The following is a 16986-nucleotide window of genomic DNA, read 5'->3' as shown; positions in this document are numbered from 1 at the left end:
TCATCAGCTCGAGCTTGAAGAATAGCGCGCTAATGTGGGATCAGAGAAATAAGCCCGAAGTCAGTGGGAGTGTGCGATCCCGTCTTCACCAGCTCGAGCTTCACCTTGCTTCAGTTCGCTCGAGTTTAAGCCCGAAACTGGCGCATGCGCGCTTCAAAGGAACAAGCGCGCGGTTTTAAAATTGAACCGCGCTCTACGTACGTACACAGTACGTGTGCGTACACATACACGTGTGTTTTGTTGTTGTAAGAGCCGGAAATTGTTGTTGCAGTGCATGGTGGGATCGATAAACCCGAAATTTGAGCTCGAGCTGATGAAGAAGCGAAAAGAATAGCGCGCTATTTGGCGAATTAGCTCGCTATTCTGAAAATAAGTCCAAGATTTTGGTGGTTTATTTTCCGGTCAGAATAGCGCGCTATTTCCGTCTTCATTGCAAAATTAGCTCGCTATTCTCTAATCGGGCTAATTCACTGGATCAGGAATAGCGCGCTATTCTTCAAGCTCGAGCTGATGAAGACCCACCTAGTGCAAACAAAATAAAGGCTGATAACGCATCAAAGGGCTACCCGCCCCTCTTCCAGAGATCAAAGTTACTTGTAGAATAATTTCAGCCAAAAACCCTCCTCATCGTAAAACATTCGTGTTATATACTCTGCGTTTTACCCAAGTCTACATCGCTTGATAAAGCACGGTTGATATTGACTGATGTATTATTTATAGATTAAGGTCACCCATCATTAAAATTGAGCTTGCAAAGGTAATCTGTGGAGGTGGATAAGACAAGGAAGGGCTTATTAAACTCCTAATGAGGAATTCTATGAAATTACATTTATTCTTATGACAATTATCATCGTAAAATAGATCAAAATCCAACAACCAGTAAAGCACACGATACGACTTTGAGAGTCATGAAAACAAATAATCAGAACGCTCTTCAACACGTGACTTTATTTTAAAAAGATACTTAATACAGCTTCCTTAATTCAGAGTTGGCACATGGTGATCGCTCCTGTTTTGCGTGTGTTACTAGAATGAAGTAAAATGAAGCACAGCAAGATACATGTTTGTTCACAGCTTCGCTCAAAATCTAGGGGGTATTTTGTTTGTTTGTGTGTAATTTGTTTGCTTTTTATTTCCTGTTTCTTTCTTTTTTTAATCAAGTCATCCATGACAATTTCATGAGCAAAAGTGAAGCATTATCAATACTTGAATTTCTGAAAGGTAAATATCACGCCCTAGTGGCAATTCTGGGTGACGAGTACAAAAGCGGTACCTTCGGGGATCAGGGGCCCCAAGAGCCCAGAGTCGACTACTCCCGATTCCTGTCCCTTCAGAGACATTGGATCAATGGTGAGCTATTCCTTCGAAGAGACTGACCCGACGAACAGTACCGGTGTCTGGAACGAACGACATTTTACGCTCTTCAAAGGATGATTGTTTGGTCTCACCGGCAATTTCTGCTTCTACCTCGAAAAACTTCGCCTGTATGGTTTACGACGGACACAAAAATAGGGAGGAAAAGAATATTTGGCAATAAGATTGTATGGAAATGGCGGATTCGGGACTGCAGAAGGGAGGCACAGTTTTATTTTTGGGGGGTAAATGACATCGACAGAATAGGTACACGGATTTGTATTTTAATAATAATAATAATAATAGCCAATTTTATTTTCCAAGAATGGCTCAAAATGCGTTACACCATATATTATTACCCCGGTCATTGTATTCATTTTAATCCCGCACGAATTTCATTTTATTTTTAATTCATTTTTTTATTGAAAAGCAGAAGAAAATAATGAAATGAATGAAATGAAAATTGAATGATTAATGATCACAATAATATCAACAATAATCGCGATAATAATCATGATTAAGATAATAATGATAATCGGCATGAAGATAATTGTCTTACGATTGTTTACAAACTAAATAATGCTGCAAATGCATTTCAAGACACTATGCATATCCTATGCATGTATACTGTTGGGACATATTTACCTTGTGGTCGTAGAGTTACGCCATATTTTACAATTAACAGACTTTGATGATGTGTTAAATGTTTTGTTATACAATATCATCCAGACAATGGCGACAGTTTTTTGTGGAGGCTCCCTAAAAAAAATTACACATCTTTCTTAAAAAGGTGTCATTTTTGCTTACTCATTTCAGTCACTCGCGAAATACTACATCCGCCATGCTGTGTCCCCTTTTGTGTGTGTATGTGTTTGTCCACTTTTGTGAGTGAGGGTGTGTGTGTGTGTGTGTGTATTCATGGAATATGCTACTGCCAGCATATCAACGGTCCACTGGGTACACTTACCTTTCTGTTGATGGGTGCTTGGTCGCGCCATGACAAGCGTCGTGTACCATCTTTCGCCTCAAACTGATTCAGAGCACCCTGGTGAAATTCAGGTTTTTGTTTCATCGTAGGTGGCGGACTTTGGGCAATGACAGGCCGTTTACACTTCTCTTCGTCAAACCGTTCGCCTGTCGAATTTAAAGAGTACATTCCAATCATCCTCTTCGAAGATACATGTATATGATTATTCTCTTTTGCACGCAAATTTTAGGTAAAACCATACGAATGATATTGATAAACGTACGTGTATAGGATTCGTCTGTGCGCAAATAGCCGTTTGAGAACACTGTGATAGAAGCAGTCAACAAATATGGTTTGTGTAATAAATGGATGATTATCAGTAAGGACAAAAAAGAGTTACATTTCTCTTATCATTTCCTTTCGTTTAAAAATTTAATTTATGTTTCATAATTGAATAAGAGTAAAATAAAGAGGCCCAAAGTAAAACAGTATCGTTGTACATGTAGTACCATCAATAGGGTGTATGTTTCTTTAATACTCATTCAGTTTCACTTGATTCCACTGCTTCGCTGTAAATTCATTTCATGGTATATTTTGTATTTTTCCAGACTTCGTATTCACCTACATTTAGTGCTAGATTATTTGAATGTATATATATATATTTTTTTTTTTTGGGGGGGGGTTATATTCTATCAGATTATGTGTTATAAATATGTTTTTTTAACTGAATGACTATAAATTCAATAAGGGCTATTGAAAAATATATAAATTTCTTTCAGTTTCATTAACGTTGAGAAATGAATTTATTGCAAAACCATTGAAACATGAGTTTGTGATTTCATATAAATGGCTAATATTTTCATTTTTTTGAACGAAAATTACCCGCCTGTATAATTATGTCAAAATATTATGATTTTTGTACAATTATCTGTATTATGAATGATTATTTGATTTTAGTGATTAGTGTTTTTGTTGATATTGTAACACTGTGTTATTATTCGATCCAAAATCATACAAGTAATTATAGTACATTGCAAAATTTGCAATGTACTATTACTTGTATCGAATATTTTTAATACATACTGCTACTAAAAAATAGAGACATATGGCTTGCATGGAATATATTACTGGATAACATTTATGTAATCGAGGCGGGTATTCAGAGAGGTCGCTGAAGAAGACCTTCTCTAATAGACTTTGTAAGCGAGGGCGAGTGTTGGCGGATAATCTTTCAGCAAAGCCGGTTATATGAAATAGACAATCTCAAGAAATCATCTGTTAAACGAATTACCAGACATTTTTTTTTTTATAAAAGAAGCCATGTAAGGTTACGTTCAATTTCGGAAATTAAAAACGAATTTAAAGAACCCTGATGTGTAAATTCATAACCATCTAATAAATCAAGGTAAAATAATCTGGATATGAACTTTGAATTTAAATATTATTTCTATTTTCAGAAGATTAAAAATTATATATCCTCATACACATCAACCATATTCAAAGTGTGATTTATTTCAATAATTTGATTGTCTATGAATAATTTCTCCTGTATGTTTTTGATAAGCTCTGTTCATGCAATAAGAAAATCTCACTTTACCTGTTTGTTCTTGCTTGATATCCTCTTTTTTGACAGCAGTCACTTGCCCTGATCTTTCATCGTCACTTTTATTTTTATTTCTCTTTCCTTTCTTCTTGCGGAGTGATATGGGGACATCGAGATGATGAAGCTCAAAGAAAGCTGCCATATCGCATTCGTCATAACACCAAAGGACGTTCTGAGATTGGACCGGTGACTCTTCTCTGGTAACTCTTTCGATTTTCGATGGGTCACTCTGGAATGGTTTCTCAAGGCAGAGGACATCGTGAAGCACAGGATGTGCATACTGGAAAGAGCGGGTGTGGGTCGTTTTAGGCTGACTTTGTAGTTGAGAGTGGATGGATCCTTCGATGGCGTACCAGCTGTCAGTGGAGGCATCGCGAGAAGATCCCAAAACCCTACCGACCCGCTGACGAGTATCCACATCAGAATCGCTGGAGGATGCATCCTTTCCTCCTACAAATTTCTTTTTCAGTTTCTTGAATGACTGTTTATAGAACTTGACAGTATTCTTTGGGTTCAGTGTTAAAGCATCGTCATCACTTTCAGAGACGGGTGACCAGTCGGATGAGTAATGTGTCTGAATTGGCTGGTGCCCAGCGGTTTTCCTGGGAACAGGTAGTGTTTTAGGTTCAGTCCCTTCTGGTAGTTTTTGCGTTTGTGTCCACATATTCAAGGAGAATGGTTGCTGCCTGACCGATTCTTGCGAAGTGTTTGATGTTTGGGTGCAAACATCTGCATGAATCTTTCCAGAGGCAATGTCACCCATTCCGACTGATGTGATTGCTTTAATCCCAGCACTGTTGCCTTTTTCTGTATATTGCTGACCCATCGAAGTTTCCTTGATATTACTTCCTGAACCGTCGTTGGTTTGGGTTTCTGCTACGTGAGCTGATGGGACAGCTTGTATTCCTCTCTCTTCTTGGGCACGATCCTCTTTAGGTTTCAAGTTCAAGTTTTTCTTTTGCAACGAACGGAGAACAGTGCTTGTAGGACTCGAAGAGCTTCGGCCGAATAATTTCTCGTATGTCTGCTTCCACAATGCTGACGAATGTTTGTATGTGGGTCCTTGTGCCATTGCCTCTTGGGACATCTTATCAGCGAACCCAACCAGGGCGGTGCAACGTCCATTCTTCTGTCCAGTGGCTCGAGGGATCAATGATACAACTTGATGATGGATACTGGGGTCAATTTCCATCAACTCTTCTGATGACCTTCCATCTTCTTCTTCAACTGTCCATCGGCTAGGACATTCTCCCGCCATTTTCGTTTGCTTGTTATGTTGTACATGACATTCGAGGTTGCCCTTCGGCGCCCATTTTGAACCACTGTCGTATTGACTAATTCGCTTCCGCAGAAGATCTACTGGTGATGCGTGCACATGTCGTGTTGCGCCAACAGTCCTATTTCCGAATTCTAACGGAGTTTCGTACGGAAGGTTAGACTTTGAAGAAGATTGGTATTCTTTCTGATAAATGTTCGCAAACTGTTGCTTCGTATCTTCGTCATTCTGAAGCTCAAACTTCAGCTGATCGAGAAAGGGGTTGGTCCCTTCGATGTACACGGGCTTCTCAGTTTGGACCCGTGCCATACCTGGTGTACCATAAGAGTTTGCCTTATAGGCACCTGGAGGATGCAGATGATCGCCGAACTTGTGGCTAGCGAGTGTCTTATTCGGTACTGAGCTAAGGGATAATTGCCGAGCTTTCTCTGCCATCCCTTGTTTGAACTTTTGCTCAAGGAAGGCTCTGCTCTTCAAGAATCCTATTCTTCTGTTATTGAAAGTCTCAGGATCAGGATGATTACTACCTCTGGGTTCTGCTAGAACCGTCTCTCTTGCATTGGCTCTGTCACACAAGATAACGTTGCATGACTCGCATCGATGTGATGTAGTCTGGGTGATTTTTTCTCGACCTTGCACTAGTCTACTAAGATTAGAGGCAGTGCCATTTGGCTCTTGACATTGGCAGGAATCGCTGTTTTCAGATAGACGGGGACACGTCTGGTTACATGTCTGACGGACACACCGATGGCATAACCGACTGCAAAACGAAAGAAGAAAAATCATAAGTTTGGTAGAAACAAGATTTACCAACATTTAATATGTCAATCAAAATTTAAGGACTTTATTTCAGTTCTGACTGAACAAAACTTAAAGCGATTAGACGAGACATAGCAATTGGGTCCTCGTTACCTAGTTGGTGACATAAACCGGTGATAGATGATTAACTGGGAATGCTTTACTGGCAAAGAATTCTTGAGATGTTCAAATAGATTTACCAAAATGATGAAGAAAATTTGAAAAAAAAAAGCAAATCTATATTTTTTAATCTGAACTGAAATAGTCCGAAGAATCGTGGGTCCGGCAGCCACTGCGCAGCGCCAGATCGACGTTGCTCTATATAGAAAATGGCGGCGAGAACATAAACGTTCAACTGAATCCGGGGACGGTGAACCTTTAAGTTTCTTATTGACACAAAAACAGTGTCAACGTTCTTTGACCTTGGTGACCTTGTGACCTGAAACTCACCCTTTTGGCAAAGTTTGAAAAAGTCCAATACTGTAAAGGGTTACGGTTACTTCCCAAACACCTCAACGTTGACGACGCCGCTGTCGCTGCAGGAAAAACGGCGCCCATGTCTCGCCTCTACTAGGAAGGCGAGATCCCCTAAATCGGCATCCGTTCTACTTTTTATCTTGTCTCAGGCAAACTGATCCCACTAATTTTGTATAATTGAAAGATATCACATTACAGAAATAAACAAGATAAACAGTGGTCTCCTTCGTCAGTCATTTTGTCCCCTTCTTTTACCTGAAGTCTTAGCGTCCTTTACTTGTTATATTGGTTTATAGTTTTCACGTGAATATTGGGTAACACACAGACATCAACATACATAATTAATATATCTTTAAAAGGGAATGGAACCTTTGGAACAAATAGGCTTGTGTAGAAACAGAAAAATCAAAGAATAAGAATAAAGAAAGTTTGAGAAAAATCGGACAAATAGTGAGAAAGTTATGAGCATTTGAATATTTCAATCACTAATGCTATGGAGATCCTCCTATTGGCAATGCGACAATGATGTGTGATGTCACTGATGAACAACTTTCCCTTTGGTGGACTATAAAATACCCTCAAAATGTCTCTTTTTGCTTTTTTATGATGATACAAACTCTTTATCCATGATGTATTCCTAAAAAATATGTATTACATGCCCTCATGTAGAAATAACACATGATTTATGGATAGATGTGATAAAAGAGGCAATTCAAGTGAAATATATACTAAAGTAATGGGGAGATTTGTTAACAAGTGACATCAAACATCTTTGTCGCATTGCCAATTTTCTATCTCCATAGCATTAGTGATCGCAATATTCAAATACTCATAAGTTTCTCCTTATTCATGTTATTTGTCAGATTTTTCTCAAACTTTCGTTGATCTGTTTCTTTGATTTTTCTGCTTTCACACAAGCTATCTTGTTCCAATGGTTTCATTCTCCTTTAATGAAATATTTAGAATGTTAACTTTTTTCATACCAATACATACCGAGATATGCATTTTAAGTTGAGTAGATACATGTAATTGGTTGTAACGTATGAATTGTATTGCATTGTTGAGAAATCATCGAGAAATACAAACAACCGTCGTTATCACAGTAAAATTTAAAATGGTAATCCCACTTTAAAAAAAAATACCAACTAATAACAGATTTTAAAAAAAGTACCAACTAATAACTGATTTTAAAACTTCGGCCAAGAACGGGCAATTAACATGATTAAGGCAGGGAAAGAGTGAAAAATAAAGTTGTTTATCCTCATACACCAAAACATATTTATTCACATATTTACGAAGAATTTACGTGTAACTAGAGTTCTGTAAACAACTGAATAACAGTAGATTCTTTTCGAAGATCTTGCATAACATTGGGTGAAACCATACAAAATAATGATAGTTATTAATAAAAGTATGTGGCATTTATCTGAGCGCAAAAGGATGAACAAATTTGATACATCTTGAATTATATTTTTTATATTACAGTTGTTTTCTTGTTTTAGTCGAGGTCATTCAAGCCACAAATATATCATTATTCGGGTTCTATATTTGTAATTAAAGGACAAGTCCACCCCAACAAAAAGTTGATTTGAATGAAAAGAGGAAAATCCAACAAGCATATCACTGAAAATTTAATCAAAATCAGATTAAAATACGAAAATTATATTTCTAAGCTTCGCTTAATTTCACAAAATAGTTATATACATTTCCATCCTGGTTGGTATGCGAATGAGAGGACTGATGACATCACTCACTCACTATTTATTTTGTATTTTATAATATGAAATATTCAAATCCCCCCCCCCCCCGTGTCATGTGAAATTGAGGCTTATTCCTCCCTGAACATATGGATTTAATATTGTTGATTATGTGGTTCATTCAAATTTTACATTATTGTCAATTATGTAAAAATGTAAATATTGTAGAATTCAAACAATAAAAAAAGAAATAGTGAGTGAGTGATGGACATTATCGACCCTCTCGTTGGCATATCACTGAGTTGTGCATAATTTTGAGAAAAATAAGCAAAACTTTCAAATGTCATAACATTCTTATTTTACATCAGATTTTGATGAAAAGTTCAGCGTTATGCTTGTTATTTTTCTATATTGATTCAAATCAACATTTATCTGGGGTTGACTTGACCTTTAACAGAAATGATTGGAGAAATTTACTCTTCCCACTATGCTTCAATAGGCTTCAGTTTACTCTTTTAGCAACAATAGGTAGTTTTCGCATTTACTACGGGGAAACTCTACAACGCATCAATTCCTTTGAAAATGCAATGAAAATCTCGAAGGAGAACCGAGAGGCTTTTGTCGAAAGTTGGTGGACTGGGGCAGTAGATCATCCGAAGATTTGCACCGGACGAACAATGGCAAATATATCGTTGTCCAGTTATGCTGTCCCGGTCCATCAACTTTCGACAAAGGCCTCTCAGCTCTCCATTGGGATTCGACTTGCATTTTCAAAGGATATGGTCCGTTTTAGAATTTCCCAGTAGTAAATGCGAAAAGTTAGGAGTATACGAGTAACGACAACATAGAAGAGTGGCAAGGGCAATCGTGATGTGTAGTAGTTTGAAACAATGATAGAAGTAGAAGTACTAGTGTTATTAGCAGCAGCAGATCAGCAATAGAAGTAGTAGTAGTATAAGTAGTAGTTGTAAAAGTAATGGTAGTAGAAAAATGTCAGTAGTCGTGAAATCATTTCTAAAAATATTGATTTCGATTGTTCTCTTTCTTTAAATGGAACTTGTTTTGCTGCTTCTTCTAAATTCGGAGCAAGGATAAATTCGTTTATACATGATTAAACGCAAGGTCCACGCGCAATCACAATGCAATGCGTGTGAAAACAATCATCCTTGCATGCAATTATTTTAACTTTTACTAATAACAAGGCATAGCCGATTTTGTGTCTCGCCTACTTATGGAAATAACCAGAAATATTGTGAATTACGAGGGCATGCAACAGCATTGTATCGGAAGTTCATTGTGAAATGACTGGGATGGAATACTTGTCATAAGAGTCTCGCACGAAAATTTGATGACCTCAAATGAATGTTGACCTCAAAATGAACTTTGACCATACCATATGACCTCGCAACACAATAACATGCAGGCCCACTAAGTACATCGCCTTCCAAGTTTGGTTGAAAAATGATTTACAGTTGTAGAGATATATGTGTCATAAGAGATTATTGCACGAAAACTTTAACGTTGACCTGAAAATGACCTTTGACCTTACTATGTAACCTGAGACGGCAGCGTGAAATGCAGATCTCCTTACTACATCGACACTCCAAGTTTGGGTGAAACGTGACTTACGGAGTTATGTATCATAAAGTTTGTGACGGACAGACGACGGACGACATTTCGATCCCTAATACCTTGGTCACATTTGCTCTACGACGGCCGTACGGCAAGTCGAAAAAAGCCGTTTCATTAATTTCAATTCAAGTCATCTATATGAATTTTGTACAAAAAATATTGAAACAGCTGTTTCGACTCGCCGTACGGCCGCCGTAGAGTAAATGTTACCATGGTATAAGGCTCGCCTTCACCTCTGGTGGGCGAGACAAAAATGTATACGTAGTAACTATCTATAGGCTTACTGAATATTTTAAAGAAATTTAAGTACCTGTACGTGAATTAACAAAATAAATACATGAAGAGTCACACTATGCAATAATTTTCCTGTTCTTATGTTTTTCCGTTTCACTGCAGATTAAATATTTAATCATTAAATGATGTTAGTTTGCTGACATTTTACAAATGGGAAGAACAAATGAATGACATGTTTTGGCAATGCAGCGCAGTTACATAAAATTCAAGCCTCCATTTCGTAATGTATCCGGGATGAAAAGGGTCACGTCCCAAGATAAGATCGTAGGTGTATGGTTGTTCCAATAAATATTATGTTTACTGAGATGTGCATCAATATGGGATTTCTAGCTTGGACACCAATAATTAATTTTGTATATTAAAGGATGCACCATTACATATCCAGGGGGGGGGGGTGGAATTTTAAGTTGATGCATGTTTTCCCCTTTCTTCTTTGAGTAAAGCTTTTTTTTCTTATTCCATTGAGGGCCTTTTGAATCTTGAATCATCATTGTAATGATGATTGCTTTTGCAATCTTGACTGTGATTAGCGTTCGTAATGCTAATCATGTTATAGTTCGGTTTCACAAGTGCTATAGACATTCGTCAATAGCCTTATTTTTTTAACTAGAATCATTCAAATTACGATATTTTTTACCATGTGAAACGGTGATGAGACAGGTTTTTTCTGCACCTTTCAGATGATTTAATTGTCAGTGGACTAATTTATTCATTTTTTATTTTATTTTTTTTTTGGGGGGGGAGGGGGGACTTCCAGCCCCCTAGATATCTAATAGTGCGTCCCTAAATCTGCATACATTCGTAATTCCGAAGCTTCGTTATTCCAAAGGTTCGTATATCCGAAGGTTCGTAAGGCCGAAAACGAAATGAGGTTCGTAATTCCGAAGGTTCGTTAGAGCGAAAACAAAGTAAGGTTCGTAATTTCGATTGTTTGTTAATCTGAAAACGTAATGAGGTTCGTAATTCCGAAGGTTGGTCAGTCCGAAAACGTAATGATAAACGAACCTTATTTCGTTTTCGGACTAACGAACCTTCGAAACATCGAACCTTATTTCGTTTTCGGATCATCGAACCTTCGGAATAACAAACCTTCAGAGTAACGCCACAAATGTTCGGATTAACGAACCCTTTTACGTGTTTCGGAATTACGAACCTTCAAAATAAAGAACATTCGGAATTACGAAGTGTAACCCCCTAAATCAACATACCTTGACAGTCGATCGCATATCACATCCATGAGAAGGTTGACATCTCGACGATATCCGAACGGATGACCGAGTTCAGCCCGTTCAAATAACTCTGATATCCGACCATCGTTTTCTTCCTCCTCCCCAGTCCTAACTCCGCTGCTCACACTTCTTTCTTCTGTTACATGTTCACCTCGTATATCCCGGTTTGCCGCCCCATACCCGGGATGGATATGGGGGCCTGATAAAGAAAAATATGTGTGTGTTTATCAAGAGCACACTTTAAGGAGTAATGGTAGGTGTACATCATCCCATGTGTATGTAATTCAATTCAATTCAACCTCATTTGTTTATATCTTTTGGGGAGGGGGCTTTGATCTTTGCACATTTAATACATATTTTTTTCTATTTGAAAAAAAAATTACTTTTAATCTAAATTTAAATTTAAAAAAAATGTTACAAATAAATTTCAACAGATAAAAATTGAAAGTATTAAACGAGAACTCTCCAAAGCCAAAGTTTCGATAATAAAAATTTATGTTAATTAGGCGTTTGAAATAATCAAATCCACGGGGGATTGTAGCAAAAACCTTGAAAAACTCAGGCGCGTGTACATGATTTTGCACCCGGGGGGGAACCTATTTTGGCGCGCTGTGCACTTTTCGAAAAAGGGCGCCTCCTCCTCACCAGGCAACACATTTTCCTTTCATAATCACAATAAACAAGGCAATTGAAGACCACTTTTTAATGTGCTGATGAAACAATATATCTATGAATATGATGTAATACCACTTAAAAATAGAAAAAATGCGACCATAAAGCATGCATTTTTAAGCGCTGGGATTTAAATTCAGTTTAACTCCTCATCACAGTAGACCCTACTAGAATAATGAGGGGTGTAATTTATTGACCAGGGGCGGATCTAGCTTTTGCCAAAAGAGGGGGGGATAGTTTCCCGATCGAAAGCTAAATGCTGATTTTTTTTTCCTTTCAGAAAGTGTTGTTCTTACTGAAGACTAACAGGTTTATTAACATCTATAAAGCTTATTCACACAAACCAGTTAAGGAAGATGTATTTATCATTAAAGTCAAAATTAAATAATGCGTAAGCGAAGCGAGAGATATTTAGGGATATTTCATGTACCTAAAATCTAGACATTCTGAGCAGTTTTTACAAGCCTGAGCAGGATGTGTATCTATTTAAACAATTGATGAGAGCTCGGAGCGCATGCTTAAAAATCTCTGATATTCTGACCGAAAAATGTGTAAATTCTAAGCACTTTGGTATCATGAACAGGATGGATATGTAACTCAACATCTAATGCGGGCGCAAAGAGCGAGCTATTTTTTTTTTATATTTCCAGGTACCCAAAGCTGGACATTCTTAGGAATTTTGTAACCATGAAGAGGATGGGTACATTTATCTAAACAATTCATTCGAGCGCGAACCGTGAGCTGAAAAGTTTCGATATTCTGAACTAAAATTTTGACATTCTAAGCAATTTTTGATAATCATGAACAGGAAGTCCATCTAACTAATCATTTAGATGCGAGCGCAAAGTGCGATCTGAAAACTATTTCGATCCAAAACTAGACATTCTAAGCACTGTTGGTAATTATGAACAGGATAGGCATATCACTAAACAGCCAGCGTCAAACCCATGTACATGTAAAAGAGGAAACATGAGTATGACGCCCCACCCCAATGTGAAACATGAACTTGGCGCCCCCTCCCGCCCCGGACAAACATCAAATTGGCACTGCAAATGTTCCACATCAATAAGCGCCCCGATAATACATGGATTTGGCGCTCCTCCCGCCCCATGTGAAACTTTTAAAAAAATTCTGTTGCCCCATGTGAAACTTGAATTTGGCGCCCTAATTCAAATGTCAAATTTGCATCTCAAAGGTCGAATACGAATTTGGCGCCCCTTATTTCAGGTCAATTTAGCGCCACAGTAAAACATAAATATATGTGCCCTGCACTATGTGAATTATGAATTTAGAGCCCCAGGTCAAACATCAAATTGGAGCCCTATTAAAAGATTGAATATAAATTTGGCGCCGCCCCCCCCCCCCTCCTTCTTAAGTCAAACATCAATTTGGCGCTCCCGGACTTTTGATTTTTTCCTCCCTCTTCTCAACTTTTTTTCCGTATCTCTTTCATTCTCTTTTCTCTCTTTCTTCCATTTTTTATCGTTCTCTTCTAGCTTCCCTCCTTTTCCGTCATTTTGGCGCCCCCTTTTCACCGACCGGGGAGCCGGGGCCCTGATAGCCCCCCCCCCTTCCAAATACGTATATGAATCTGATAACCTAAGGTCTATTTTCGATGCATGTTTATCATCACCCTAAGACGAATATCAAGATTTCCTTGATATGAGTAGAAAATATAACTTAAAGTTCAATTGAATCGTAAAGGTTAGCTTGCCCTTTACTGTGATATTGAATTCTAAACATAAGTTTCGTGTAATTGATACAAGAGTTTCATTCATAACCTTCAGCGGTTTATTATGACAAATAATCTTACAAAGGAAATTACAAATGACAACACATTAAGATTGTTTTTTACACAAAAAACAACTTCCATTGAATACATATATATCAAGCAAACCTTTGAAAAAAAATCATCGCTCCCGGGCTTCAAGCGAAAACCTTGAAAAAATAAGAATAATCTCCACGCTATCCAAGCAATTGAAACATATCTAGATCGGCTGTGAATCAGACTTAGATTTGATTTAAACCTAAACACTAACATTGCTAATATATTTGAGTAAGTTGCAAAATGTTATAGGTAAAGTACAAGACGATGTTTAGAATTAATCATGCAGGTTGATAAATCGTATCACTTCACCATCGTTGTTTAGATTTCATTAGACTTGTTTAAAAACTTTAAACTCGTTTAGAAATTCGAACAATAGTTGTTAATGTGATATCTGTGCTTGAACGACGTGCTTAAAATTCCAAACGTTATTATAAGGCTATACAAGTTTTGTATAATCATGTTTTTTTTGGTGACAAGGCACAACAAAACCCACAAAAAGTCGCCAGAAATGAAATTTTAGTTAAATAGCCCTACTAAAAGAGGAGATTCTTAGCCTTACAATGTTAAAACTCATAAACAATGATAGACCCTAACCCACTGAAGTAAGAGAAGAATGTACTTTACCGTGAATAATTTCTTTTGAGAAAAGGATTAAAAATTACTACTCTATTAAAGAGCCCTCACTCTTCGACTACTGTGTATTGTAAATAAAGATAAGATTAAAATCAATAGAATTTCGATAGAAGAAATAATCAGATTGCCCCCCAATGTTCACGCACTAATTAGGCACATATCCTGTCCAATAGTACGAACAACTTCAATGTTGAAACTTATCCTGTTTTAAATAGGAGTTCAAAGAGAGATGAATATTTAGGTTCTCGTGAAAACAATATATAATTACAATTAACTCAAAAAGACAACAGAAAAGAGTCTCATAAAAATGCTCAAAAATTCCACGTTATGTTGGACTGGTACATCAAAATTTTTACAGTAAAGAGGGAAGAGTGTACTCTTTCAGAAAACACCTGATTCTTAAATTTGAACATTCTGACTCAAATACTCCTGATTGGCTCGAATTGAAAATCACACAGAGGGACTTTTTGTGGGTTTTGTGGTGCTAGGTCCTCCTCCTATTCCTCAATGCACAAAGTCAAAACCTTAGAATTTTAAAGTTTTCTACTTTTGTGCATTTAAGGGGGATCAGCATTTACATGTGCAAGGTTGTCAATACATTATCCAAATTATGAAATTAATGATCAAGTCTTAAACAAAAACTTTTACCCGAAAATTGACTACATTTATTCTTTGTATATTCAATAAAATAATCCAATGAGAATGTTATCACCTTTATACTTTTCATATTACTGTTTCATTTTTTTGTTATCTCATCCATAATCTTCACCATGAATATTACGGCTGATTCACTATTTTTTTCTATAGTCGATGAAGTCGACTGTCATCATTATCACTACTAAAACTTTTCATCTTAAAGTTTAAACATTACCACCGTAATCATACTTGAGCTAGGTAATTGTTTTCAAAATCTCATCGTTATCACTGCTAAAACTTTTCATCTTAAAGTTTAAACATTACCACCGTAATCATACTTGAGCTAGGTAATTGTTTTCAATATCTCATCATTATCACTACTAAAACTTCTCATCTTAATGGTTAAACATTACCGCCGTAATAATACTTGAGCTAGGTAATTGTTTTCAAAATCTCATCGTTATCACTGCTAAAACTTTTCATCTTAAAGTTTAAACATTACGACCGTAATCATACTTGAGCTAGGTAATTGTTTTCAAAATCTCATCAATATCACTACTAAAATTTTCCATCTTAAAGTTTAAACATTACCACCGTAATCATACTTGAGCTAGGTAATTGTTTTCAAAATCTCATCAATATCACTACTAAAACTTTTCATCTTAAAGTTTAAACATTACCACCGTAATCATACTTGAGCTAGGTAATTGTTTTCAAAATATCATCGTTATCACTACTAAAACTTTTCATCTTAAAGTTTAAACATTACCACCGTAATCATGCTTGAGAAAGGTAATTGTTTTCAAAATCTCATCATTATCACTACTGACACGTTTCATCTTAAAGGTTAAACATTACCGCCGTAATAATACTTGAGCTAGGTAATTGTTTTCAAAATCTCATCGTTATCACTGCTAAAACTTTTCATCTTAAAGTTTAAACATTACGACCGTAATCATACTTGAGCTAGGTAATTGTTTTCAAAATCTCATCAATATCACTACTAAAATTTTCCATCTTAAAGTTTAAACATTACGACCGTAATCATACTTGAGCTAAGTAATTGTTTTCAAAATATCATCGTTATCACTACTAAAACTTTTCATCTTAAAGTTTAAACATTACCACCGTAATCATGCTTGAGAAAGGTAATTGTTTTCAAAATCTCATCATTATCACTACTAACACGTTTCATCTTAAAGTTTAAACATTACCACCGTTATCATACTTGAGATAGGTAATTGTTTTCAAAATCTGTTATGAAAGGATTGGTCAAAACAATCGGTAAGTTGGTGAATGTGTCCGACCGACACAAAAGTAAAATTAAAATTAATAGAAAAGAATTTGGTAGATATTGATCGCATTAATCGATGGGAAACATATAATTCATCAATATATTCCCTTTTAGTGAAGTATACATGTATGGCTTTCGTATTGTTTCTCTATATCAACTACAACGTACAGCAACATCCGCCCAAAATATGAAAAAACATCTTGTTGTTCAAAAACGGAAATGAACTACCGAACAAAATAATTCCATTTTTTCACTCCCCATTCTCCAATAAAAAACAAGAAAACAAGTCAGGAATGATTAAGAAAAACATCCAGTCCACACGAAAGTTTACATCGTGTCTTAACGGTTGAAACCTTGGGTCAAGTATAAGCTTGTATGAAAACAGATCAATGAAAAGTTGAAAACAATTCTTGACAAACAATAAGTTATGAGCTCAATTACAAATAATTCCTATTGGCAAAGGGACAAAGGTTTGTGATGTCACAGAAGTAGGCCCTACAAAATGTTCCTCTTTGTAGGCCTACACGTATCCATGAACACTGCATCAGGTGATTTTATGACTTATCCCGTTCTCTTGTACCGGTACGCCATTGAGAG

General features: G+C 36.6%; 1 protein-coding gene across 1 annotated transcript in view; it reads right to left on the bottom strand.

The window, feature by feature from the left end:
• Positions 1-529: 529 nt before the first annotated feature.
• Positions 530-16986, bottom strand: part of LOC121425203 — a 32438-nt gene continuing 15981 nt past the window's right edge. Inside the window, exons 2-5 of the mRNA XM_041621210.1 lie at positions 11306-11525; positions 3918-5959; positions 2321-2487; positions 530-1482 (exon numbers count right to left, since the gene is read on the bottom strand). Coding sequence (XP_041477144.1) covers positions 1345-1482; positions 2321-2487; positions 3918-5959; positions 11306-11334 — 2376 coding nt within the window. The 5' untranslated portion in view covers positions 11335-11525 and the 3' untranslated portion in view covers positions 530-1344. The remainder of the gene's footprint in view (positions 1483-2320; positions 2488-3917; positions 5960-11305; positions 11526-16986) is intronic.

The sequence above is a fragment of the Lytechinus variegatus genome, chromosome 12, assembly GCF_018143015.1.
Source record: "Lytechinus variegatus isolate NC3 chromosome 12, Lvar_3.0, whole genome shotgun sequence".
Classification (NCBI taxonomy): Eukaryota; Metazoa; Echinodermata; class Echinoidea; order Temnopleuroida; family Toxopneustidae; genus Lytechinus; species Lytechinus variegatus.
The sequence above is the reverse complement of the archived record's forward strand: the minus strand, read 5'-3'. Positions and strand labels throughout refer to the sequence as shown.